This window comes from Eretmochelys imbricata, chromosome 7, assembly GCF_965152235.1.
Source record: "Eretmochelys imbricata isolate rEreImb1 chromosome 7, rEreImb1.hap1, whole genome shotgun sequence".
Lineage (NCBI taxonomy): Eukaryota > Metazoa > Chordata > Testudines > Cheloniidae > Eretmochelys > Eretmochelys imbricata.
In genome coordinates, this window is record NC_135578.1 from 121,448,179 (window position 1) to 121,476,054 (window position 27,876).

The 27,876-nt window shown below is 50.8% G+C and overlaps 1 protein-coding gene across 2 annotated transcripts; it reads right to left on the reverse strand.

The window, feature by feature from the left end:
- On the reverse strand, positions 1 to 27,247 carry AS3MT (arsenite methyltransferase). 2 transcript variants are annotated; one of them, XM_077823254.1, is made up of 11 exons: positions 27,145 to 27,247; positions 25,523 to 25,563; positions 24,221 to 24,348; positions 23,194 to 23,344; positions 22,108 to 22,244; positions 16,890 to 16,959; positions 15,593 to 15,674; positions 13,514 to 13,645; positions 12,397 to 12,539; positions 11,570 to 11,704; positions 1 to 316 (listed from the first exon to the last, which is right to left on the reverse strand). In XM_077823254.1, coding segments are annotated over exons 1-11 (1,119 nt in total). In that variant the 5' UTR covers positions 27,146 to 27,247; the 3' UTR covers positions 1 to 217. The 2 variants fall into 2 exon arrangements, with proteins under 2 accessions (XP_077679380.1, XP_077679379.1); XM_077823253.1 differs by lacking the exon at positions 1 to 316 and adding an exon at positions 9,159 to 10,506.
- Between the last annotated feature and the right edge of the window lie 629 nt (positions 27,248 to 27,876).

A 27,876-nucleotide genomic window follows, 5' to 3' on the forward strand; every position in this document is an offset into this window, starting at 1 on the left:
TTCTGATTGCAGCCATGCACCAGGGCTGGAGCCTGGGGGACGGCTGGGGTTTATTTAATCTCATTCCACAGTACCCGCACAGTGCTGCGATGCCGAAGTGCTCAGCATCATTACCTAAGTTATTAATTTTTAATTGCTTTGCAGTGATGAGTAACAAAAGCGGCTCTGATTCTTCAGCTTCTGCTTCGCTGGCTCTGGCTGCTGGATGCTCAACTTTTCAGCAGCACTCTTTGGGGCCACAGCAGCCCGTCACCTTGGGAGCAAGGTCCTTTGCCTCCCACTGCTCCACTAATTGGAATGGATCAACAATCTTTTCCTACAGCAAGGAAACAAAAACAGCACTAAGTCAGATTTGAAGGAAAGGCTGCCACTGCCAGGCGGTTTTCCCTGGTGCTGGTGGGAGGGCTGTGAACTCCTGGGAATCTCCCCATTGTCTCACCATTACGCAGCCCCCATCAAGTATTGCTAGCACCCTCTCTCTGGCTGAGCAGGACTGGATGGGACCCCTTCCTGCGCTCGTCCAGCCCCCTCTTCAACTGGCTGGCGAGCTCATACCTCAGACCCTTCCTGCCATCCCCTGCTCCCACAGCTTTTAACGTGAATCCAATTGTTGGGCACCCACAGAACCACCTCCCTCTTCATTCCCCTATCACTCCTCAAAGCCATGTCTTCCTCTGAGCCTCGCAACAGCAGCCTCACCAGCACAGGGAGAGTCACAAAGCTGAGCCCCAGGGGCCCAGCCACAGGAATTTTGTGCCACTGAGCAAGTTGGCTGGCAGGCTGCATGCTCCTGGCGGCAGGGACCATGTCGACCGCGCTGTAGCATGTCAGCAATGAGGCAAACCGTAACACTGCTCCCTCCACTTGGGCTGTGACTGCATCAGTGCTCAAACTAAGCAGGCTGGGGTGAGGTCAGTCCAACCATCAGCCACAGCGGTGGTGGTGCATCAGTAGATGGAGCTCTTCCCTCTCCCATACTTACTTCTCACTAGAGCACGTGGGACCCCCAGCCAATCCTATTGTGGGTAGCTGCACCCTGCATATTTCAGCAGCTCTGCCGATTCTACTGGATACAACCCCCTACTCCACTGCCTGTCCTGCACCATCACAGGGGACTGGTCAGATCCTTACGTGGCCTGCAGCGTTCCACCCCAGAGGTGGCTGCATGGGCAATGGGAGCCCCGTGAGGATGGAGCGTGCAACGCTGCACAGCCTATTGGCAGCTCTAACAATCAATGATGACTCTCTCTGAATCCGACTGTTCAGGTTCCCCCCAGGGAGACGTGCCCCTGACCACAGCAACATGCAGGACTGAGCCAAACCCACAGTGCTCTCTTTCGGTTCACAAAGGGGAATCCAGTCCCAGTAGGAAAAGGAGAGGCGCAGGGGGAAGCCAAGCTGTGACATCAGCCACTGGCATCTAGGGGCTAAACTCTTAACCACTTGCAATATCCCCGAGAAGAGACGGGTATCAGTCAAGGGAACATTAGCAGGCCACAGGGCTGAAGGTATTTGAATTCTTCACCCGCTGGGTGGGCCAGAGTTAGGGTGCTGGAGAAAGCGGATTGGTTTAGAGAGCTCAGCCGGTGGTCTCAGGCACCAGCCCAATGTCCAGGCTGGGAACGCTGCAGGGAAAGGTGAAACTCAACCCGGCTCCCATTGCAGCGGGAGGAGCTGTAATTTCATGAACATGTTTCTGTTAATAGGAGGGTCTGTAAAAAGAATCCTCCCCTCCCCCAGCCCGCCCTTTGGGAGTTAATCCAGCCAACCCCCTCTCCCCGCAACGTGCTCTGGCCCTCACACTGTGAAGGCTGGGGTTTCCTTGTTTCAGTTATTAACAGCCTCCCAGCCCTGGGCGGAGGGAGGTACATTGCAGATGCCAACCCCATGCAGTCAGACACCAGGAGTCAGCCCCTGCCACCCACAGCATCAGCAATTTGGAAATCTCTTTTGCTTCTGCTTTTTGAGCCCGTAAGGCATCACTTTGAGCTTTTCTCTGCAACCAAGAGGGCTAGAAACATCTCTGTGTCAATAAAAGTCAAGAGTCTCCTGTAATCACCTGCTTCCGGGAGTTGAGGCTTTAAGCAAAACATCAAATATTGCAAGGCCAACAGTAAAATCACTAGAGCTGGCAAGACTGCTGAGATGGGTACGAAGTGGTGAAGAGACTTAGCCGAGGCAGCACAGGGAGGCGATGGCCTGCCCAGCTTCCATGCCTGAACTGGTATCATCCTTCCTCCCTTTACAGTACAGACAGAATTCCTTTAGTCCTACCCTACCATCAAGGCTGTAAGAAAGCTTCTCCTAGCTGCTTTCCCAGCCTCCCCAGGCTGTTTAGGCTAATGAGCCACGAGCTATCACCATGGCATAAGCCCCTGCTCCACTTGCAGATCCTTGCCATTGCTGGCTGGCCAGTAAGCACACCCGGATCCTTTCGTTAGCGGAGAACTAACCCTTAGCCCACTGCACCAGCTGTCTGAGCTGTGGCAAAAATACACTCCTGGAGAGAAATCCACAAAGCAGCCCCGCACAATGCTGTCCTTAGCTGGGGCTCCTAGGGCATGACACCTGCACCCAGTGACAGATGATCTGCGGGGCTCTGCTTTGCTCGGTTGCCATGAAGAGGCAAAGAGAAACAAAAAATGTGCCTGTGCCTTTAAGAAACAACTCCAAATGTGGCAAGGTCAGCGATTATGAAGCCCCCAGTCCCTTGAGCACATTCCTGTCTGCACAGGGCCTATCTTTCCCCTCCGATAAGCCCAGCAGCCTATCAGCCACCTGCATCAGCTCTCCAATTCACTGGAATATTTTCAGTGCTGTGCATGAGATCCTGTCTCCTATGCTCCAGGGGGAGGCTGGGAGGTTTTTTAATGGTCCAGCCTGTCATTCCCAAGAGTGATGAATGTGACAGAGCCTTTCGCAGGATGCCAAGGAAATTCTAGTCCCCACGACATCGTTTTCTTTTTTTAAAACCAGTCTGGTCTTAGCAGAGATAGGAATCTATGGCAGGGCTACAGCGCACACTCGGGGCAAATGGATCATCAGGGTCAGATGGTTCTGAAGGGGCTGAAATGCAAGGTCAGGGGAACTCCCAAAAAGGTGTGTAAGGTCAGGAGCACAGTCTAATGGTTAGAGCCATGGACTGGTAATGAAAATGTCGGGTGCTATTCCCACCGCTGCAGCCACGTGACCTTGGGCAAGATACTTCCCTACCCTGTGTCTCAGTTTCCCCATCTGTATAAATGGAGGTGATGCAACTCACCCTTCTCCCAAGAACTGTACGAGGGTTCGTTCACATTTGTAAAGCGTTCAGAAAGCCATGGATGTGAGTCTCCAGAGAAGTGCAAAGTACACGGGCGGGTTGAGTTTCAGAGGCACTGAAAGTCCGTGAGAGTTGGGTGCTTGACTCCCATCTGTGCCTCTAAGAATCTCCCCCCAGCTCCCTACAAACAGTTTGTTTCAGAAGAATGGAAAGTCACCCACTTGGTGCCCAGCCCAAAACAAACAAACCCTGGGTGAATGGACTCAGGGAGCGTCAGGCCAGAGAGCTCACTTCACTAAAAAGAAAACTGACACAGTGTATTTATGGAGAGAATCATGAACACGCACCCCCTCCTCAGCCCACTCATGCAAACACCTCTGGGATGGTTTAATTGGCCTTTCAAACAAGCTAAGGGGCTTCAGAAAGAGTTAAACAGCAGCAAAGAAGGGCCCAGCAGCTCTAATTTACTGGCCTTCCCAAGTGTCTGACTGCATCCGGCACAAGAAACTACTAAGGAAATAGCCTTGCAATCAGCACGTCCACAGGGGAGTGCTCTGCCCACATTTACTCACACCGCTCCCCAGCAAAGCCTTGGTAGGGATGAGACAGAAGAGAGAATTGCTGTCTCTCTGCCTACAGAGGTTACCCACAGGGGCCGTATTGGCACCAGCCCTGCTTAATGAACCAGATTCATCCTCAGGGCCATGCCACTGACTGCCTCAGAACATGGGAGCTCTCGGACACAAGCTGTGAGGTGCTGAAATCTGAGCCAGAACTAAAGGAGGACTGGACTTTTAAATAACTAAACGTCCCAGTTATGAATTAACGCCCACTAAAACAGACTAGACCTGGCAAATTCCTACGGACATTTCCACACGAACAGCTATTTAAGTTTGAGACAACCAAATGGGGTTTGTGAGAAACTACAGAGGAGCCAAAGCTTGGAGCAACACTACTATAGCATTCCATACTACAGATCCCTTGCGATGTCTGGGGATCAGGACCCCCAAATACGACAGTACCGCTCTTGCGGGGAGTGGGCCAGTACGATGGCAGAGGAGGGGCGCTGTTTCTAAATGCCGGGTATGTCCACGTTGCAATCAGGGGTGTGGCTGCAACTTGTGTGCACATACCCAAGTAGCTTTAATCCAGCTAGCTCATGCCCCAAGAGCAGCGATGCTGGGCGGCACAGGCCCGCCAGGGAGCCAGGGTACGTACTCGGGCAGCGAGCCCGCGCTGAAATCTGTGCTGCTGTGGTCTCCCTGCTATTGGCACTCCCTCCAGCCAGATTAACGCTGCTCAAGTACGTCTACGCACGCTGCTGCAATCACCGCTTTGACTGCGGCACAGAGAAAAGCAAGGAAGCGCTTTGAGAAATTGCATCGGCAGAGGGCTGGCTGGTGCTAGAGCTAAAGCGAGGAGCTCAGCCTGGTGCACAGCAGGGAGTGGAAGGAGTGTAACATGGGGGATTCCCCAATTGGCCCGAGCCTGCAGGACCCTGGGGGTTAACAAGTGCTGACTCATTGGGCCACCAGTAGCCATCTAGAGGAGGGCGTTAGGGTTAGAGGCAGAGATGCGCTAAGGGAAGAAACCCTGGGGCCACCCCACTCCGGGGAGAAAGGTTAGGCAGGGGTTGACGTGGGATTATTTTTGCCATTACCTTGTTACTAACCCAGACCATAAGAGGGGTGATGCTTTTCTGGCTCTCCACTGAACGTGCAGCTTTTGCATATAGGGACGGAAAACAAAAGACAAGCTGCAAAGGCAGGGTCCCCCCGCCTCACGCCACTCTTGAGGGTTTCGGTTGCCTCACCTCCAACAGACTGAAAACATCCAGAGAAAAGCAATGGCAGTTGTGACTGATAGGATCTATCCAATGACTCGAGGGAGCAGTGAAGAGTTATAGGCACCACAGGGCACCGGGGGGCAGGACAGCAGGGCCCCCCAGGGGTCAATTGCCAGGCAATATTACTACACTGCTGTGTCACGGGGCTTTCCCCCCTTCCCCCCACTCTGACTGGCTGGCCATTGTTGCTCCATGCTTATTGGCTAGTCATTTTTTTTCTTTTGGCTTGGCTGGTGTTGCCAAAAGCGTTTTCCAGGTGATAAAACAGCGAGGGCTCCTCCTGCAACAGGGCTTGGAATATTACTGTGATGCAATAAAGGGAACAATACAATACTGCACCAAACGCTGGGTGGGGGAGACCCCTGTCTCCATGCAGAGCCACACGGATGTGGGGGTCTGGCCACATAGAGCTGATGGCATGAGCGAGGCCTAAGATCATTTAGGCGAGAAAGAGGAAGAGATTTCCCTGACACACAACGCAGGGAATAGCGATCATCAATCCATCTATCCATATTCTGACAGCATTCCATATTCCTAGGAAAATGAATGAAGCAGAACGGAAGGACCTGCAAAGGAGGCAGGGTGCTCTCTGGCCTAACTGAGCTCAAAATTAAGGGTTTGTTTAAAAAATAAATAAATAAAAAAGAAGCTCTGTTAAATATTTCCACGGAGCTCCTGGCCTGCACAGTGCTTTACGCCATGAACTCCTGATACGGTCCCTGCCCTGAAGAGTGAGGTTCAGATCTGCTAGGCATTCAGTGCCCTCAACTCCCATCGGCTCACCACTCCTGGGGTCAGGCCCTACATTAAAAAACATAAGAACTGATGACAACAAAGGGAGGAAGGTTCCATGAAGATAGAGTAATCGATATTTGTGTAACCCTTCTGCGAGGTGGAGCCAGCAGCAACAAGGGCCGGGTTCAGTATCTAGGGGTTCCTTTTCAACAACACAAAACCGGCTCGAGCCCCCACCCAGCGACCGGGACAATTACACACCACCCTCTGGCCGCCTCTAAGAGGCAATACTTCCCCTCTAGCAAGCACCGAGTCTGAATGTAGCAAAACCTTTTAATAAAAGAAGTAGCAGCATTAAATTGGAAAAATCTTGCAACTGGGGTTCATAAATATAAACCATGAGTAAAAAGACCCACCCTCAAATAAGTTGGGCAGGGTCCTTTTCCCTTCAGGTTCTGAAGTCCAGCAACCCAAAAGTCCCTTTAACATGCCAGTCTCTTCTCTGCACCCCACTCACCGTTGCTGTCCTTGGCCAGTGCAGCCCGAGTTCAGAGGTTTATCCGCAGAGTTCACTTCCCACCCTGGGTGGAAGCAGCAGGTTAGGAGGCACCTTACACACTCCCCTGCTCGGGCACTTGCTTGTCGCCCCAACGGCCAATTGCTGCACCTCTCTATGGGGCTCTGCTCTGGCCCTCTCCTGCTGGCTGCGCCTCTCTGCCAGCCTCCCATTCACCAAGATGTCTTCAGGGCCCCCCACCTAACACAGCTCTCAGTGATTTCAGCTGTCAGTGGGGACAATCTCTTGCAGTACAAACACTGTCCCAAGGCAGGTCTAATACTTAGACCTAGATATCAGTGATTTCAGCTCTTCGGTGTGTGACAAGACTCTCAATGGAGTCTAAATTAGCTCTTATTATACGGTGGATAGAGGAAGGGTCAAATGATGTCTAGGGCCCTTAAACAGGGCTCACACCACCAGGTATAAGTACCTGTCCCCACCCTCTCCCAACGCATTGGGCGTTGGAACCCATGTCCCCTGCCTAGTGAGTGCCGTTCAGTTGAGGGGGAGTCCCTCCACTGGGGTATGCCAAGTACAGTTCTGCTACCCTCAGTTCACACAACAGGGATAACACCACTTTATTATTCCTGCCCCAATAACAAGACTGGGGATTCAACACCAGCCACAAGTGATCATTTGGGCAAGCAATCCCATCATGCTGAGCACCTAGGCAGAGTGGGTGTAACCATGCAAAGGAGATCAGCTCCTGAAGTAGTTTTCCACAGCTCGCCACTAGATGTGAGGGGAGAGCTCATTCAGACTCTGCTTACACTTGTAAATTCTGGATTCCAGACATTTGAATGAAGAACACAGTAGGGAAAGAGAGGTGACACCACCAATAGAAATGTTCAGTTAAATTAAGAACAGAATCAGTGATTTTAAAACAAACCTAGCATTTTCCTTCTCAGTGTCTGCAACCCAACCATTGGGCATGAGGACCTGAAAGTGAAACTGACTAGAGAGGGAAGGCCAGCTGGTCAGCCGCAGTAAATCACCTGACTTCAACTCTTGCTGATTTACAATAGTGGAGGCTCAGACAGGAAAACCAAAGTGACCAGTCTGGGATACATTCACCATCCAAGTCAAGAAAAATGCCAAATATACCTGCAGCAGAATCAGTGGTGAAAAGCACATTCCAATGTCAGATGTATCGCTCCAAGGTATCAACTGCCATTTAGGCACAGGGGCTTTGTTTAAAACTATGACACTCCTTAAAGCATACAAAGGGAAATGCTTCTTTCTGCAGTACATAGGCTGCCAACAGAACTCCCTGCCACATGACTCTAAGGGGCTGATTATTTTATGACCACTAACCCTGGTAACTATGCAAGTTGGAAAGCAGCCTCCTACACCAGGGCATAGGCTGATCACCTGTGGAGGACTGGGAAAATCTCCCCTACCAGCGTTGCAGGTGGCAAGGGAGGAGATTCACATTTCTCTCTGCAGCAGGATGCTTGACTAAAGATTGGATACAGGATTTTTCTATTCTTAACGGGGGGAAACGTGGCTGTAAGGGAGCTCCTGTACCACCTGGAAGCGGAACACGCGGGGGAAGATGGGAAAGCTCGGGAATTCCCAAAATGCTACAGGGCAAACCCAATCCAAGGAGCAGAGTCCAGAGGATGGCAATAAAAGATACAGCCCCACACATTTCCCATCAGACCCTCAACTTAACTGTCCTCCCTTCCTCCTTGACATGCTCTGTCCGGGTTCTTTTGTGGCCCCCACCACGGTAACGTCAGAACACTTCCCTCCCCTCAGATGTCATTTCCTTTAACTCACTTCTCCTTCAAGTCGAACAAGCTTTTCTGTAATGCCAGAGAACTGCGGGAGCCAGCTCCAGCTCCTGCTAAGCTCTACAGCAGCCTGAGGGGCTGTGCCTAGAGGGCCACACAGCTGACTCCAAGATGACTGTCACGATGCATTGCACTCCACGCTGACAGCAAGGTTCCCTGTTACAGCAGGGGAACCTCAGAGCCCTGCTCTGCTGGCAAATGGACCCCTTTGCTCTAAGAGCCCAGTGGCAGGTTGTTATAGGGAGGAAGGAGCCTACAGAACATCACTGCAAACCTCTCTCCAGTACAGCCCTTCATCTGAAAACCATCTCCTGCTTGGGGAAAGACAAGAACGTTCCTCCCCTCCCCCAGCACACACAAGGTCACACTTCGAGGACACACAGCCGCTTGGATTTATCGTCTTCCCCTATCAATTATTCCCATTTCACGGACTCGTGGCAGGTCTAAGGACTTGTCAGACATCTGCAGGCTGAGTGGAAGGTGACAGGAGGAGAACAGTTTTCAGCAGATAAAGCAGCTCTGAGCTGTGGAGTCAGGGTTGGCAGGCTAGGGTCAAACTCCCATCGAGCAAGCTGGATATGCATCTGCATGGCGTGTGGGTGGGGCAGCGAACTGGCCTTCAGGAATGGAAGAGCATGCTGCAAAAAACAGCACAGGCTAACCCTAAATTAACAACAGCCTCTTACGTGGGGCCATGTGTTACTGGGGAATTGGCCTCTCAGCTCCCTCCCGCAAGTCAGAGCTCCAGAAAAGTCTCCTTGTGCTGCCCTGGGCTTCCCATGACCAATCTGACAGCACAGGACTTCCCTCACTCCAGATCAGCACTCTGATTTCCCCCTCCCCACAGCTCCGAGATGTGCATTAGCACCTGGCAAAGCATCCCAATTCCACACGCTCCTAAGCATTTCTCCTTAAGGATCCCAAAGATGGCATCACAGTCTTAATTCCTGTACTTAAACCTTTTTCATTATTAACTCTTCAGGCTTTAATGGCATATTCAAACGCATGAGGATCTTACGGTTTGTAGAGCTGCTTTAGCTGAAATGGATCCCAAAGCGCTTTACAAACTGCAGCTGATACAGAGGATATGCATGGAGCAGTTCAGCCACCTCTGGTTAGGAGGGAAGGGGCAGATATGCAATAGCACTAGATTATAGTTTAGGACAGGAAGTGAATGCTGTAGCCAACTGAAATTACAGGGGGAATTTTGCAAAGCAGACTGTGATTAACCCACCATACAGAGGTTAACACCCTAGTACTTGTGAAAAATGTCTTGGCTTCTGTGAAGCATTGTTGGACAGGACCTCGGGTTTATTAGCATCTCCAGCAGCACAGCACCTCCTAGCACCAAGTTTTGGCATTGGGAAATGGGGTATGGATAGGTTAGGAAGGACAGCACCTCCAGCAACAGCACCCCTTACCACTAGGTTAGGTCATAGGGTCCACACTAACAGAGGGAAGAGCTCCCCGGGCTGTGTCACCAGCATCCCTTCCTACAGCAAGAAATAATCTCCTTCCCTCATGAGCTCAATTCATCACTGGGTTAACTCCCTGGAGGGCCCCTGGGGGCTGTGTTTACTCTAGTTCCAAGGAGCATCAACAATGTAATTCAGCAAAGAAGCGGTAACACTGTTTGCACATGCAATGGGAGTGGCAGAACAGCGAGGACTGAGTGCTGCTCAGCAGGAAGCAGTTCCTCTCCGCTCACAGGCACCCTCTGCTCCTGCCAAAGCAAAGAGGATTCCCAGTCCCGTTACACACATGCCAAGAGCTCTCTGCCCGTCCCACCAGGCATGGCCACAGAGGCAGACGCTTTAAGTCGAATCACAGCACCTTATTTAGGCTGGCTGGAGCTCAGATTCGATCAAAGGAGGAGTAATACCAGCACCCCCCCGCCAAGGCCATGGATGGCGGACGGGCTTAGGCTGTGTTTTCTTAAGAATCGCTGCTGCACTCTCCAGGCTGTACAGGGAGGACACATGTCTGCTTCTGGGCAAACCACCCACCTTCCCAAGCAGGCTCAGTGGAGCGGCCAAGGAGGGAATGAACCTTGGAAAAAATCCCTTCAGCCCCTAGAAGGGCTGCTTCAAGTCAAGCATTGACACACCAAAGTCTGTGCTGGACCTGCTCAGTGGAGAACTGCAGAGATCAGGGCTGCCAGGCTGGCACTTTTCCCCAGCACTGAATTCTGGATTCAGAAAAGATGCCTTCTCTGAGCCAGGTCTGCCAGAGAGAAGTTATTCTTTGATGTCCACAGCACCCTCCAACAGCGGGTCTCAGCTAATTCAACCACAACCTCCTCTGAGGTCTGGAAACAAAAGCATAGAGAAAAAAATGCAACTTGTCCAAGGCCACAATGCAGGTCAGCAGCAGAGCCAGGTGGAGAAGTCAGAACTCCCATCTTCCAGTAATCCCTCTCCTCAGATGGCCCATCAGGAAAAAGTCATCTTAAGGTCTAGAGCTATCTAGGAAGTATGGATGCAGTTATGAGCTGTACCAACATTCTCTGACACCTTCTGTTCCAGAACATCCCAGGGGGCTTTGCAACTTCGACTGACGTGCAAAGTAATCCTATAGGGATTACTTCATCCGCCACTGAAATGCAACCACTTCTGGGGCAGAACGTGGCTGCCAGTAAAAAGCCCAAGAAACATTACACAAGAACTGACAAAAGGAAATGAAGCACACAGTATCCAATGTATGTAGCAGGGGAAATGCACGGGGGAGCAGGATCAAATTGCACTGGGCTCAAGCCCCCCAGCCCTGTTAAAGGGCCATGAGAGGATCTTTAATGGTCCAGGAGGCCAGGATCTCAGTTTTACATCTTATATAGTTATACAGAGACACCTTGAATAAATTCTTTTGTTTGTGCATGGATGGAGCAAATTGTATTTCATTTGCACCTCCCCTGTATCCTAATCCATCAGACCCTGCGCAGCTTCAAACCACCACCCTCTGGTAGCCAGAATAGGGTTAGCCCTGCTTATCACCAGAGAAGCTGACTCAGAGCCTTGCTCCTACCAGACTTTGATTTGGAGAACTGCCTTAGCTAACCGGCTCTGCATGGCCACACCTGAGCTGGGAAGGGCCCCAGATCCAGACAGGGGACAGGAAGGGGGAAGGAGGGAAAATCTGGGAGTTGGTTTAGCCCAGCTCACTCTGAGCCGGTCCCAGTTTGCCAGGAGCTGGACATCCAGTGGGCTAGCTGACTCCATGAACTCTCCCCCCTACCAGCCTCCATTCAGACCCCAAACTGGATTATTCACTGGCACATGTCATATGAAGCAGGGACGCTGAAGCCAGGAAAATCTGCCCACGTGGCATGAACAGGGAGACCCTTAGGTATAGTAGCCGCCCAGCTTGTCACTAACCTTTGGTTTGGCAGGACAGCAGTCCCCAGGTGCCGGTGCCCTCCCTGCAGCCAGTCGGATCAGGAACTCCTCAGCAAACCTAGAGCTCCGTAAAATGGCTGCGGTTTCTGCATCCACTTCCACAACGTCCCCTTCCTGGGAAACAGAGGGGACGTCACACACAGCCGAGAAGAACGCGGCAGGACCCAACACCCACCAGGCTTCCAGCTCTGTAGTGAGAGAGGGAGCAGGCTGGGGGCACGTGCATTTGCAATGCTGAAGGGAAACCATCAAAGCAGGAGCCCCCCAGCGCAGCAGCTCTGCAAACAACCCCACCGACCGCCCACAGTCACTTTGGGATCTAATTCAGAATCACACTGCTTCTTTTCCCCAGGCCCTCCTTCGAATTGCCCCAATCAAAACCACAGGCCTGGCCTCTCTACTCCCCTCCCCATTCATCCTGTGCTTCCTCCTCTCTGTCCCATCACACAAACTTGCCGCTAGCGGCGCAAGAGCCTTCTTCTCTGCAGCTCCCACCATCTGGAACAGCCGCCCTGTGTCTGGCCATCATCTCTCCATTCCCTCCCACTCTTCCCTTGCGTCAAGTGTTTTTACGATACAGGATGCTGCTTGATAAAGCTGCGTTGCTGAATTTTGGGACCACCTCCGCTCGGGGCCCCTTCTGTACAGGGCTGCTGAGCAGCAGGCTGTGCCATGCTGCGATCACACAGTGCAGAAGGGGAAGTGTAAGCAAAGCCGTGAGCTCCAGACTTGGAGATCCAGCGAAGAGATGCAGTAATGCTGACACAGGCATGCCAATTACCTAGGCCTGGGGGGATTCCCGGTACCTTGAATGTGAAATTGGCATCAAACTCCAGCTCTTTCTCATGCCCAGTGATCCCGCCGTTGTAAATAACCTGACACTGCTCGGCCGGGCCTTTCTTGGGTACTTTGAAGAGACGGAAAGTCGCAGAGACAAACCGACAGTCACCTGAAAGCAAAACACCAAGGACATGGCTACACTTGCAGATGTAGAGCGCTTTGAGTTAAACCCACCTTCGTAGAGCGCTCCATACTCCAGCGGCAAGCCTCACGCATCAGTACCATTGTTCATTAAACTCCAGTCACTTAATTCTTACTGTTAGTGATGTGGGAGAGGGAAACGGGCCCATGTGACTCTGAGATCTCAGGCTGAGTTTGCAGGGCTAGGCAGCTAGAGAAGCCAGCAGTTCTGACCTGGAATCACTGACCCCGCCCAAACATGGCCCCTCATGATAGGTCCCACTTGTCAGAGAAAGGAAGCAAACTTTAAACAGAGGCCACATTCCATTCCACACCTGGCTGAGTTCCACTGAGGGCTGGAGTGATCCCTGCCTACCTCTCAGGGGTGCTGAGAGGCAGAATTTCTGCCTGTAAGGTGACCCAAGATCCTCGGAGAAAGGGTGCTGTGGAAGGGCAAACTGGTTGCTAGAGACAAACAGCACATTGCTCTGGCTCATCCTGTGCTTTCTCACAGCCATATTATGGGCTGGAGTATTTAGTCTTTTCTCTTCTTGGGCTTTAAAAAAAAAAAAAAGCCCCAATTGCCTCTTTTCTACATTTGCATTTCCTGTCGCTCAGAGATGGTGTAGCCTTGGGGTTATCAAACGAAGCCACGGCTTGCTGGGGCTGCGGTCAATGGCGCACTCCCCACGCAAGCATTGTTCACTTCCTGCAGATGATGGCACATGCAGATTGCAAGCTCTGTTGGTCAGGGACCGCCTTTTCATGTTGTGTTTTTACAGAGCCAAACGCAGTGGTGGTCCTGGTCCATCAGCTGGGAATGTGCTTTCCAGCCCTGGTAGACGGACCCTTGCTAGCTGAGGCTACACCACTTTGCTTTCTCCTAGAGTAGAACCATGGAACCCTAGCCTGTACTGCTAGGGCGGACCAGGGGTCGATGCTCGGCCAATGGCACTCACTCACCAACGATGCTCTCCAGTTCCTTGTTATTGATGGTTATTCGGCTGGCGGTCACCAACCGCGGTGGGCAGAATCCAACTTCCTCAGCAATTCTGTAGAGGTCTTTCCACCACAGGGCTCCTCCCAGGCACTCGCCTATGATCACAGAGTAATTACATGTGTGGTGCAGCCAGCCACGTCAGGGCAAAATGAGTGGCACACAGCCTGCCATCAGGTTTTTAATAGGGCTGTCGATTAATTGCAGTTAACTCACGCAATTAACTCAAAAAAATTCAGTGCCATTTTAATTGCACTGTTAAACAAGAGAATACCAATGGAAATTTATTAAACATTTTGGATGTTTTTCTACATTTTCATATATATTGTATTCTTTGTTGTAACTGAAATCAAAGTATATATTATAAATATTTGCACTATAAAAATGATACAAAGAGAAATAGTATTTTTCAATTCACCTCATACAAGTACTGTAGAGCAATCTTTGTCCTGAAAGTGCAACTTACAAACGCAAAAATAATTTTTTTGCGCGTAACAACTGCACTCAAAAACAAAACAATGTAAAACTTCAGAGTCTACAAGTCCACTCAGTCCTACTTCTTGTTCAGCCAATCGCTAAGACATACAAGTTTGTTTACATTTATAGGAGATAATATTGCCCTCTTCTTATTTACAATGCCACCAGAAAGTGAGAACAGGTGTTCACATGGCACTTTTGTAGCCGGCATTGCAAGGTATTTACATGCCAGATATGCTAAATTTTCATATGCCCCTTCATGCTTTGGCCACCTTTCCAGAAGACATGCTTCCATGTTGACGATGTTCATTAAAAAAAATAATGCATTAAATTTGTGACTGAACTCCTGTGGGGAGAATTATATGTCCCCTGCTCTGTTTTACCCACATTTTGCCATTTATTTCATGTTATATCATTCTCGGATGATGACCCAGCACATGTTGTTCGTTTTAAGAACACTTTCGCTGCAGATCTGACAAAACGCAAAGAAGGTACCATTGTTGAGATTTCTAAAGACAGCTACAGCACTCGACCCAAGGTTTAAGCATCTGAAGTGCCTTCCAAAATCTGAGAGGGACGAGGTGCGAAGCATGCTTTCAGAAGTCTTAAAAGAACAACACTCCGATAAGGAAACTACAGAACCCAAACCACCAAAAAAGAAAATCAACCTTCTGCTGGTGGCATCTGACTCAGATGATGAAAATGAACATGCGTCAGTCCGCACTGCTTTGGATTATTATCCAGCAGAACCCATCATCAGCATGGACACATATCCCCTGGAATGGTGGTTGAAGCATGAAAGGACATGTGAATCTTTAGCGCATCTGGCACATAAATTTCTTGCAACGCCGGCTACAACAGTGCCATGAGAATGCCTGTTCTCACTTTCAGGTGACACTCTAAACAAGAAGCGGGCAGCATTATCTCCTGCAAACGTAAACAAACTTGTTTGTTTCAGCAATTGGCTGAACAAGAAGTAGGACTGAGTGGACTTGTAGGCTCTAAAGTTTTACATTGTTTTATTTTTGAATGCAGTTTTTTTGTACGTAATTCTACATTTGTAAGCTCAACTTTCATGATAAAGACATTGCACTTCAGTACTTGGATTAGGTGAACCGAAAAATACTACAATATTTATTTTGTTTTTTTACAGTGCAAATACTTGTAACCAAAAATATAAAGTGAGCATTGTGCACTTTGTATTCTGTGTGTTAATTGAAATCAATATATTTGAAAATGTAGAAAACATCCAAAATATTTAAATAAATGATATTCTATTATTTGACATCGCGCGACTAATAGTGATTAATTTTTTTAATTGCTTGACAGCCCTAGTTTTTAAGTGAGCCGCAGGGCATGATGGGACAGGGCATTCTGGGAGATTCTATCAGCTCTGGGTAGAGATCTCTCTTGGGAAAGTTAAAGGGTATCAGTTCAAGTTCCGAGGCACCTGGGACACAAGAGGCAGCATGTGAGGAGGGGATCCTTCTAACCAGGTTCCTAACTTCCAGCCTCCAGCTCAGACCACTAGTCCTTATTACCTCAGGTCAGGTAAGAAAATCACTCACCCCAGAGGACCCTGTGTTTCCTGATGTCCTCTGGCAGGTTATGGCTGGCATAGACATCGCTGAAATACATCTCCCCGCCAGCCTGGAAAAGATCAATACTTAGCCACGGCAAGAGCTAAAAATGACACCAGCCCCTGATAGGGACAGCATTCACCAGAGACCACAGACATGACAGCTCGGCTGGGGCCGCCCTTGCTGGCAACGTGATTGCTTATTCCAGAGCTATTGTGTCTGCCCCAGCATTCCTGGCCAGCGCACCCAGACAGCCCAATGAGTCAAGGTCTCCAAGATAATCAATTAAGAGCAACCACCCCTCTGCTCCACCACCTTTGGCTCTACCCAGATTAAATTCCACCATCACCCTCGTTTTGTTTCATAAGCTGAGTGTGAACATGGTGCTCAGGGGCGGAGAGGCTGAGATCACAGGCACATTGCAGACAGGTGCTGGGCAAGATTCCCTGACAGCTCTGCCAATACAGCCCAATCCTGCCCTGCAGCACCCCCTGCTGGCTCAGTCCTCAGGCACCCCCTTAACCTGTCCATCTGGGACTCATGGGCAAAGACTTCCAATTGTGATCTACTATTTGACGGTGGAGAGGATGTGGACAAAAGGAGAGCAAGGGAGCAAAGCAATCACTACACTGTGCCAGACCAATGGACATCTAGACCAGTATCCCATCTCTGGCAGTGGCCGGTACCACTGCTTCAGAGGAAGGTGGAAAAATGGACAGTTACAGAACAACCTACCTAGAAAGGAAGTCTCTCATAACCTGCTCATCTGTTAGCTGCTGACTTCTCCTTTCATCATTCATATAAACATCTAACCAATTCTTGGACTCTGCTAAGCTCTTGACTTCAGTGATATCTTGTGGCAATGAGTCCTGCAAGTTAACTGATCGTTATGCTAAAAAATATTCCAATCTTTAATGCGTTGTTTTTCTGTGTCATTGGTCACCCTCCTGGTTTATAACAATGGGAGAACAGATGCCCATTGTTAGATTGAGTACCTCTATTGCCTCCTCTGTTGTCATGCAGGGTGAAATCCTGCCCGCTTGAAAATAAAGGCAAAACTCCCACTGACTTCAACGAAGCCAGGATCTTCCTCTCCCATGAGCCCCAGAGCTCATCTCTCCTCATACGGAAGTCTCTCTGGGCCTGTGTTCCATTTTGCTGCCTGTCTGTGGACCCCTCTTGCCCCAAAAGGCAGGATGGGATGCAGTGTTGCTCCCCAAACCCCCTGGTGCTCTCTCTCACACACACACACACACACAGAGCGTATGCCCCACTGTTGTGTTACCTTTAGTACTCGATAGGCCTCCTGCAGAACTGCTCTCTTATCAGGCGAGAGGTTAATCACGCAGTTTGAGCTGGACAGGAGATAAAAGCTCAGTGAGGCACCAGAAGGAGGAAAGCATTGTGGGTTTTAATCAAATGTTTAGGCCTGACCTTGCAGCTGAGAAACACGGCAGCTTTTGATCTCTAACACTGGCAGGGAGTAACGGATGCCTGGACACCTTTCACATCCCCCAAAGGAGACTAGAGGGTCCTCAGCCATCCTTCAGCAAGCCTCAAGGAGTGTTTGCAGAGTCGAGGCTGGCTGATAGGATCTAAATTTAGTGATGGAGAAGACTCACTAGTCTACCCCCCACCCACCCCGAACAGGCTAGGGCAGGAGTGTTGCCTGCAGATCAGTGTATTCCCTAGTACATCATACTATCTGTGTTTAAACCTACACCATCACTTCAAACCCTCACTCTCACTATTTGGGGCTGCACTCCTCATTTGAGACCCTGTATTTAAAGGGCCCTTTTCAGGTTAAGAACATCTCCTTAACTGTGGTAATACCAAGGGTGCCATTTCAGATTTTGGTGGGTGAGGGGCAACTTTAACTGTGATTGCAAGGGCTACTTAGGCACCTGAAAACCTCTAGGGTTGTTTTTTTTTGCAGATAAGAATTTAGAAATTAGCTGAGAGGAGCACTGTATCTAATTCCTATATTAAAAAAAAAAGAGGATTTAATAAATATTAGACCCACTCAACTCTAATAACATGTTCTCACATCTTGTGTCAAGTTATTTAAGGAACACGGGTTAGGTTTAAAATTGTAATGTATATTCTTTGTTACTAACTCTTGAATACAAGAACTGAAACGACTGTAGAAAAATCTGGATGACTTTCTATCACTTTTTTGCAGTTCATCAAGCTAGGAATAGATCATTTAACTTTGGAAACATCTTCCTAGGGCAAGGCCCCGTGAGTTTATACTGCACCTGCCTGCCTGGGGCTCTAGAAGTGTTACTGGGGTGAAAGTAACTTAAAGGACTTATTGGTATGCAGGGCGGCCAGGGTCCTGGACAAGGTGGGCCTTTTGGGCCTCCAGAAGGGGCATGGCCTCGGGCAGAAGGGGCGTGGCTAGGGCCAGACATCCCCAGCCAGCCCTTCAGTGCTGCCCGGCCTGTGCTGCCTGGGGCTCTGGCAGCAATTTAAAGGGCCCGGGACACCGGTTGCTACCACACCAGCAGCTGGAGCTCCAGGCCCTTTTAAATCACTGCTGGAGCCCTGGAGTAGTGGCGGTGGCCAGGAGCCCTGGGCCCTTTTAAATTGCCAGGCCCTGGGGCAGCTGCCCCTTCCCTCCCTCCTCATCAGCGGCCCTGTCAGTACAGCGCTCTCTCCCAGCCACGTCAAAGCGCTGCCGCTGTAGACTCAGCCCTAAGTTCTGCAGAGGAGAGGTGCCCCTGAGGCAGGGAATCAGTATTTTGTTTAAAACAGAGGCAGGGTGATTAAGATAAGAAAGGCCTAGTGATTAAATTAAGGATCTGGAAGTTTAGCCTGAAAAAGAGGGTGGCAGGGTTGTTCTAGAGAGAACACGGTGGGGGGGTCTCACAAAAAATACAGCAAAGCACTGAGCCTAGATAACATTCAGAAAAGGGGGAGATTTGGGGGCGTAGCTGAAAAGAAGGGGTCAAACCCAGAGCAGGGCTAGCAGTGTATAGAGAAGTTCCCACTCTCCCTATGGTACTTACGTGGCCCAACCACCATAGTATCTGAGGCTGTGCCTCACAATGTCTAACCTATTTCTCCTCCCAGCCCCTCGGAGAGGTAGAGCAATGCTATTATCCCCATTTTACAGAAGGGGCACTGAGGCACACACAGACTAAAGGCCAGATTTTCAAAGGTATTTAGACACCTAGTGAGATTTTTCAAATGCACTTAGGTCGTTAGATGCTTTGTAAACCCCATTAGATGCCTAACTTCACCTTTGGGTGCCTAAAAACCTTTGAAATTCTGACCTTAGAGTGCTGGCCTGGGGTCAGAGAGGAAGCCCATGGGGGTTGTAGAACCCAGGTCTTTCAGCTCCCTATCCAGCAGGCCAGCCTCTCTCTCTGGTACATGCTGCAAAAACAGAGAGGACTCAGATAGATGGGAGCAGAACCAAGGTGGCCAGTTCTCTGAGACTCCAGCAAATGGTCCCAGGATGGATGCTATGGTTGACAGCATGAAAAGCAGCACAGAGATTAGGAAGGATGGAGAATGAGAGTCAGATGAGAGGAGACCACTTAACTCCCCATGGGAGGCAGGTTTTGCCTCATGCTGGGCTGTAGAGCAATGGCTACTGGGCAATTTTACATTTTAACTGAGAACCATTTTGTTCAGTCATTTTTTGTTCTGAGTTTGATAAAAGGAAGGAACGAGAAAGTGCTGTAGGAGTACCTGATGTGTTTATGCCTCAAATTCTTAGGGTTTCAGCTGTATTCAGGCCAATTCCAGAACAAAGAACAGAAACTGCATCCACAGAGTCCATAAAGTTGACAATTATTGTCATGATTTGCATTAAGAACATAAGAACGGCCATACTGGGTCAGACCAAAGGTCCATCAAGCCCAGCATCCTGTCCCCCGACAGAGGCCAACAGCAGGCACCCCAAAGGGAATGAACAGACAGGTCATCATCAAGTGATCCATGCCCTGTCACCCAATCCCAGCTTCTGGCAAACAGAGGCTAGGGACATCATTCCTTCCCATTCTGGCTAATAGCCATTGATGGACCTATCTTCCATGAATCTACCTAGCTCCCTTTTGAACCCCATTATAGTATTGGCCTTCACAACACCCTCTGGCAAGGAGTTCCAGAGGTTCACAGTGCGTTGCGTGAAAAAATATTTTCTTGTGTTTGTTTTAAACCTGCTACCTATTAATTTCATTTGGTGGCCCCTTGTTCTTGTATTATGAGAAGGAGTAAATAACACTTCCTTATTTACTCTCTCTATACCACTCATGATTTTATAGACCTCTATCATATCCCCCCTTAGTCACCTCTTTTCCAAGTCCCAGTTTTACTAATCTCTCCTCAAACAGAAGCCCTTCCATACCCCTAATCATTTTTGTTGTCCTTTTCTGAACCTTTTCCAATATATCTGTTTTGAGATAGGGCGACCACATCTGTAGGCAGTATTCAAGATGTGGGTGTATCATGGATTTATATAGAGGCAATATGATATTTTCTGTCTTATCATCTGTCCCTTTCTTGATGATCCCCAACATTCTGTTCGCTGGGCACCATCTGTGTGCTCAGCACTGTTCAGAATATGCCAGAAAATCCAGTCCCTGAGCCAATGCGTAGAAGATGTGTAACTCTGATATTTAAGTATGAAGTGTATAGTTATTGACCACAGTATGATGTTTATATCTATGAGCGGAGGCACTGAAGGCAACAGACGTTTTAGTTGATTAAGGACTAGAAGATTTGACTCTCCAACTTTCTTTCTAAAGGAAGAGCTGCCCAGAGATCCAGTGCCTGTTTATTTTCCTTTCCTGCCTGCGGTGGCCCCGATATACCTCAGAAGTCTACGTTTTTCTCAACTTTAAAATACAGAACTTTCTTGGTGTTTGGTTCAAAATATTTGCCTGTGAAAATTGCAACTCAATCGCTGTAGTGTTGTATTTAAGAGCCTTCTGGAAAGTAACTAGCCTTTAAACAGAAGTAAAAGCAGTGTTGTCAACTCTCATGATTTCATCATGAATCTCATGATAATGGTTTTCCTTAAAGCCCCAGCTCCTGGAGTCAAGTGGATATGTGATGATTTCAGCCTTTATTCTTAAAGAAACATTACGTTTCCAGTCCTCGTGGCTGTGGAGAAAGCTTCAAAATGTGACCCCAGTGCACCCTAAAGGCCCAGAAAGCAGAAGGCAAATAAAAAGAACCCCAAATCTGTTATTTTTACATAATCTCATGATTCTTGGTGAGCCTGGCTCAGGATTTTTGAACATTTGGGACTAGCAATACTGTGAGAGTGACCTGAAAGTGTCAGTTTCACTCCTATTTAAGATTAGTTTCCAGTCTAGCATTTGTAGTGAGGTAACACCCATGGGTGAAAGTAAGCCGGTACGATGCACAGGTAAGAAAGTAGCGGCTGGTACACAGCTGATGTTAAAACACTGCCATGGCAGCACTTTAACGTGGCTCGTGTAGTCGCGGCAGAGCGCTGGAGAGAGCTCTCCCAGCGCTCTAAAAATAAAAACCCACCTCCATGAGGGGCGCAGCTCCCAGTGCTGGGGCACTGTCTACAATGGTGCTTTACAGCACTGAAACTTGCTGCGCTCCGGGGGGTGTTTTTTCACACCCCTGAGCAAGAAAGTTGCAGCACTGTAAAGTGCCAGTGTAGACAAGCCCTTACATTTCACACTAATGCTGTGCTATAGTTAAGAACTCCGTCTGGGAGCTTGCACACCTCTTGAATGAAAAATGGGGGAGGCTCCCATCCTCCCCTGCCCCCCCAACTGGAACCCTAGGATAATACCATCACCTGAAATTACTAAAACTGAAGAATCAGACCATTTTTCACCCTTTTGGCCAGCCCTTTATTTACTGCATCCCATGGACAGCTAAATCAGTCTGGCCAATTTAACACGTGCGTCTAGTCAGTTTTACTTTCTGATCCTCATGTACTAACCTAATGCTGTAGTGTCCTTGCAGCAAACACTGCAGTGGGCTGTTTAAATGCTAACAAAAAACTGTTTCAATTGAGCATCTTAAAAAGGTAAATCAAATGTAGGGACATTTCTAGTCATCTTACATTCTATTAAACTTTGGGCCAGATGTTAACTTGGCATTTTCCCTTCAACAATTAGAGCTAAAACCAATTATTCTGTTGGACAAGGGTCAAGGACATTCGATTAGAGGCATCAATAAATGGAACAAGTCTGATCTGCCTCCTATTCCCAGCCCTATCCTGGGCTCTGAGACGCCACACGGTTTGAAACTATGTTTCACCTTTTAGTTTGACTGGATCCAGCCACCTGTCCTTTCTGTGGGCACTGTTTGTTTGACAACACAAAACTCCAGCCAGGTATCCAGGCCTCAGATTAGTGTTTACGGTGTATTTTTTCAGTGTACAACCCTGAACTGAAACCCAAAGAGTTAAAACCTTGGGCAGGGACATGGTTCACTGATGCGTGGGAAACAAGTACCCAACCCATTGTATAGACCCCTGCAGGAGCTCTGAGAATGGTACTCACATAACTATATCATAACTCTCGTCTTTAAGGCCAGCATCTCCCAGCTTTTCCATGTAGCCATGGATGAAGTCCACGTTAGGCACCTGGTAGCCAAATTTCTTCATGTGATAGTCAATGTACTTCTTTGCCACTTCTACCTGGAAGAGGGAAACAAATAAGCAGGCTGTAAACTACATAAACTCTTTAAGATGTTTCTAAAGTCTCTTCCCCTTCATGTGGCAGAGGGCCCCGCATATTCTCATTAGGGCCCTACGCATCTCCCTTTATTTCCCTCCAAACCCCAGCCATTTTGAGTCCTAGATCATGGCTACCAAATCTCCTGGCCAAAGAAGAACAGATGGGATTCCCTACAGAGACTAATAAACGGCAAGACCAAGTCTCGGACTGGCCAGGGATGGGGTGGATGGGGAGTCTCTTTATTTGATCAACGAAGTGTGGGACTAGCAAAGACTTCTGATCAACATAAAGCCCAGCAAGGGGCTGTGCATGTTGTCTTCACCACAGCACTCTGGGAAGGTAGGGAAGAGGCCAGTACTCATGCCAGTGTCTCATGCCTGATGATGCAGGGTATTATCCCTGCATCTCCCTCCCCCCCACCCCACCCCACACAGGATAGCACATGCTGCGTGGTGGTCTGGAAGGTGGAAGGAGTGAGACGATAAATGGCAAAATACATTTACCCCACTTCCACACTCAGGTCTCTAATAGGGCTAGGAGAAGCTGAGAGTAGGGAAAGTATGACTCTCAGTGACTATCAGAGGCAGGATCTCAATGACCAAGCAGCTACAAAACAATCACTCAGTGTCTTGCACTACAGGTACTTAAACCTGACCCACACGTGCACTGTATTAAACCTTGTAGCTTGCATGAAGGTAAGATTATTAAAAGCCAATAGCTAAGGTTACTATCTGCATGCAGCTGAACCCCCTACATCGGACAGTCCCCATATACCAAAGGATCAACTTTGAACTCTAAGCACCATGCAGTTCCGCCTTGGTGGGACGAAGTTATTTTCACTTCCAAAGCTGAGAGCCATGAAGATAAAGACCCGGACTTTGATTAGCACTATTCAATTCGAAAACATACCTGGGCGTCGGTCATGTCTATTCCAGTGACATGCCCTTTCTCCCCAACTAGTTTACTCAGCATATAGCAGTCCCTGCCACTCCCACTGCCCAGATCCAATATCCAACAGGTCTCCAGGCACTCTGGGACCACCAGGCCGCAGCCATAGTACCTGAGGGAAGAAACTCTCGAGATCAGTGATTCTTGAACCACGGAATCTCACCACACCTCAGTGGTGTGCAAGGGAAGGCTTTTTAGATGGGGTAGATGAAAATGCGTCATGAAGAGCAAACCATCAGGAACAGCCAACCCACATATGCAGATATGGATTAATTAAGCCTCACTGCTTATCTCCATTTTATATTGGGCAAACTGAGACACTGAGATGTGTGATCTGCCCAAAGGCTCTCAGCGAACAAAGAAAACGACAGGCCAAGGAAAGCATTTTCTGGTCGAACATCCTGTAGCCTGACCTTGGAGGTTAGAGCAAAGGTTTTTACCAGAACATCTAATGGATTTCTGATAGGGGATATATGACCTGTAAGGAGAGTGACATTTTTATGTCTATTAGCTTATCTTTTCATCTCCAGATTTGAATAGACAGGGTTTATGGGGAGCTTTTTAACTTTAATGTTCTTTGTGTTAATTTTTCCTAACATTTGCTGCTCATTGTAACTTTAAATTAATGACTTTGTGTCTAGAAATGGTTACTAAGGTTGATTGGAATTCATTGATTCATTTTAAAGCTCTAAACTACATTAATTTGTTTCTCTCTCATTAATTTGTTCTCTGCATTAATTTGTTCCTCTCTGCCTCTGCTTTTGGTAGGAATTTCTCCTTTGAGCTGGCAACCTCCAGACCCCAAGGACTGTGGAGGTGGTAGGCTGCCTCCAACCGGGAAGTTATGAGAGACATACAAAGATAAACTGGCTACTTTCTTCCCCACTGTATTCTCTGGATAGAGTGACACCACTGGGCCAAAGACTGTTTCAGTGAAGCACATTGAGTGAATGAAGCTCTATTAAAGAGTCAATTGTCAATTCTTTACCTTGACACTACATCATCATGGACAGACTTCAAAGCCTCCTTTATGAACATGGGCAAAGACCTAGCCAAGGTGACGCAGGCATTGGTTTGCAGATCCTCTGATTTCTGCAACTCTTTACCATAATAATCCTGAGATGGAAACACAAAAAGTCCATATATCTCCATAGCACACCAGAGCCTACAGATTCTAGTTACCGCATTGCCCCCACCCCCGGGTTACTCTTGCTCCTCTTTGCAGGGAGGATGGTCATGCGAGACAGTATCAAAAGCCTTACTAAAGTCAAGATATATCACATCTACTGCTTCCTCCCTATCTACAAGGCTTGTTACCTTGTCAAAGAAAGCTGTTAGGTTGGTTCGACATGATTTGTTCTTGACAAATCCAAGCTGACTGTTATTTCTCCCTTTATCTTCTACCTGTTTACAAACTGATTACCTGATTATTTGTTCCATTATCTTTCTGAGTACTGAAGCGAAACTGACTGATCTGTAATTTTCCAGGTTGTGCTCATTCCCTTCATCCTTTTTTTTAAAATAGATGGGTACTATATTTGCCCTCTTCCAGTCCTCTGGAATCTCTCCTGTCTTCCCTGAGTTGTCGAAGTCACTAACAGCCAGTTAGCTCCTTGAGTATTCCAGGATGTATTTCATCAGGGAGGGAGCACTTAGATTGCTGCTATAACCAGGGCTCAGGTCATGGGCTGCAGGTATAAGAGGCTTGCGGAGGCTGAGTGCCCCCAAGCAGGGCAAGAAATGCTGTATGCAGCGCACCTCCCTTTGGAGGTGTGCTGGCCCCGCTGCCTTTGAAGTGCCACCACTGGAAATTCCCAAGACGTGGGGGAGCCACCAGCACCCGGACTGTGGCCCTGCCGCACTCTGCCCACGCTCGGCCTCCTCCCCCCGATGCCCCACCCTCACTCAGCCTCTTCCCCCCGAGGCCTCCCCCCACCTGCTACTTGTGCCTCGCCAGGGAAGGGGGTGGACAGGCCTGAGCAGCAGGCCAGGTGGGCCTTGGTGAAGGAGAGGAGCAAACGGTTGTAGGAAGAGGTGGAGTGGAGTGTGGCCTGGGGGGGAAAGAGGCCAAGCGGGAGCAGAGCAAAAGGCAGGGCCACGGTCCAAGCACTCATTCCCATTTCTAGGGAGCTTCCAGCATTTGCGCCCAGCCTCCCCAAAGGCAAGAGTAACGCGCGGCCTCTGGCTCAGGAGTAACGTATGGAGGAGAGAAGGGCAGCTGGAGTCGATGGGGCAAGCTCCAGTGCAGGATAGGCCCTAGCAGTGCCCTCTCCTCCACCCGAGCTCTTACCTGTACCTCTCTGTAAATCTGCTCTGCAGATGGGGCAGCCACTGCAACGAGAACCACCAGAAGCCTGGGTCAGGCAACCTGATGCAACAATGATAGGCGCCAGCGTCGAGCCCACATAGAGAGTGGCACCAAGCACCCCTCACCGCGCAGGGCAATGCAGCGCTGGGGGGGTCCCCCACAACACCTCCTGGGGGGCAAACCCCTATCCCCAGAGAGACCTGCAAGACAACCCCTCCCCCACCCCGAAACCCTCCCTCCCCACCCTGCCCTGCTGGGACCCCCTCCCACCAGAGAACCTACCCTCCCTCCCCACCCCACCCCACCCTACCCTACCCTGCTGGGACCCCCTCCCACCGAAGCCTACTCCTCCCCCACCCAGAGACCCTTCCCCCCCACCCCACCCTGCTGGGACCCTTCCCACCAGAGCCTCCCCCTCCCCCACCAGGAGACCCACGCTCCCTACTGGGACCCGCTCCCACCAGAGAGCCTACCCTCCCTCCCCACCCCACCCTGCTGGGACCCCCTCCCACCAGAAAGCCTACCCCTCCCTCCCTCCCCACCCCACCCTGCTGGGACCCGCTCCCACCAGAGAGCCTACCCCTCCCTCCCCACCCCACCCTGCTGGGACCCGCTCCCACCAGAGAGCCTACCCCTCCCTCCCCACCCCACCCTGCTGGGACCCCCTCCCACCAGAGAGCCTACCCCTCCCTCCCCACCCCACCCTGCTGGGACCCCCTCCCACCAGAGAGCCTACCCCTCCCTCCCCACCCCACCCTGCTGGGACCCCCTCCCACCAGAGAGCCTACCCCTCCCTCCCCACCCCACCCTGCTGGGACCCCCTCCCACCAGAGAGCCTACCCCTCCCTCCCCACCCCACCCTGCTGGGACCCCCTCCCACCAGAGAGCCTACCCCTCCCTCCCCACCCCACCCTGCTGGGACCCCCTCCCACCAGAGAGCCTACCCCTCCCTCCCCACCCCACCCTGCTGGGACCCCCTCCCACCAGAAAGCCTACCCCTCCCTCCCCACCCCACCCTGCTGGGACCCGCTCCCACCAGAGAGCCTACCCCTCCCTCCCCACCCCACCCTGCTGGGACCCGCTCCCACCAGAGAGCCTACCCCTCCCTCCCCACCCCACCCTGCTGGGACCCCCTCCCACCAGAGAGCCTACCCCTCCCTCCCTCCCTCCCCACCCTGCTGGGACCCCCTCCCACCAGAGAGCCTACCCCTCCCTCCCCACCCCACCCTGCTGGGACCCCCTCCCACCAGAGAGCCTACCCCTCCCTCCCCACCCCACCCTGCTGGGACCCCCTCCCACCAGAGAGCCTACCCCTCCCTCCCTCCCTCCCCACCCCACCCCACCCCACCGGAACCCCCTCTGACCAGAGAGCCTACCCCACCCACCCCACCCTACCCTGCTGGGACCCCCTCCCACCAGAGCCTCCCCCTCCCCCACCAGGAGACCCATGCTCCCTACTGCGACCCACTCCCACCAGAAAGCCTCCCCCTCCCCGCCCTGCTGGGACGCCCTCCCTCCAAGCCTCCCCGTCCCCCACCCATAGACCGACCGACCCGACCCGACCCGACCCACAGAGGCCGAGGCCCCGGCCCCGGAGCGCGTACTGCTCGCGGCCGGACAGTCGGGCCGAGGACTCTGCCCCGGCACCGTCAGCAGCCTCGCCCCGCCCTCGGGTCAGGGCCGGGCTACGAGGGAGGCGGGACTTCCGCTTCCGAAGGGGGCGGAGCTAGGGAGCCGCGCCCCCTCCCGCCCACCTCCCTGCCGGCAGCAGCCGGGCCCCGCCCCCTTTGTCCCCCCGCCCCCTTCCCAGCCCCGCCCCCTCTGTCCCCCCGCCCCCTTCCCAGCCCCGCCCCCTCTGTCCCCCATTGCCCCCAGGTTTGCCCAGCCCCGCATGCTGGGCTGTCGGGCTCCATGAGCGCCGTGCCAAGGCTGCCAGGTGGTGACGTGGTTCCTTCTGCTTCCCCCCCGGAGCGCCTGGCAGACCCGGCCCCGCTCCAGCTGCCGCCATCCGGGCTCAGCCCCCCAGGCCAGGGGCCCATTCAGCACCCCCCTCCCATGCCCCCCGCCCCCGGCTGCACTGCGGGTCGGTGGAGAATTGGGACCATGGGACATCAGGCCCTAGTCACCTCCAGACACCCAAGGGCAGGATTCAGCGGGAAGGGCCGGCCCAGCGACCCTATTCTTCACACCCCAGAACACACTGTGGAGATCCCAGCCCGGGGTGCTGGTTTTCTGGGCCAGCTGGAAGTGTTGCATACGAAGCACATTCACCCCAGGCAATGAAGCGGCGTGTGGGGCTTTGCACGGATGCCGGTTTTGTTCAATATCTTCATTAA

What these genes read in the sequence shown, in the direction of transcription:
- AS3MT (XM_077823253.1), bottom strand. An exon ending in GAGAGTTATGATATAGTTAT is followed by an intron (nt 16,960 to 22,107) that starts GTGAGTACCATT and finishes TCTCCTGTCCAG; the next exon opens with CTCAAACTGCGTGATTAACC. An exon ending in GAAACACAGGGTCCTCTGGG is followed by an intron (nt 13,646 to 15,592) that starts GTGAGTGATTTT and finishes CTGTGATCATAG; the next exon opens with GCGAGTGCCTGGGAGGAGCC.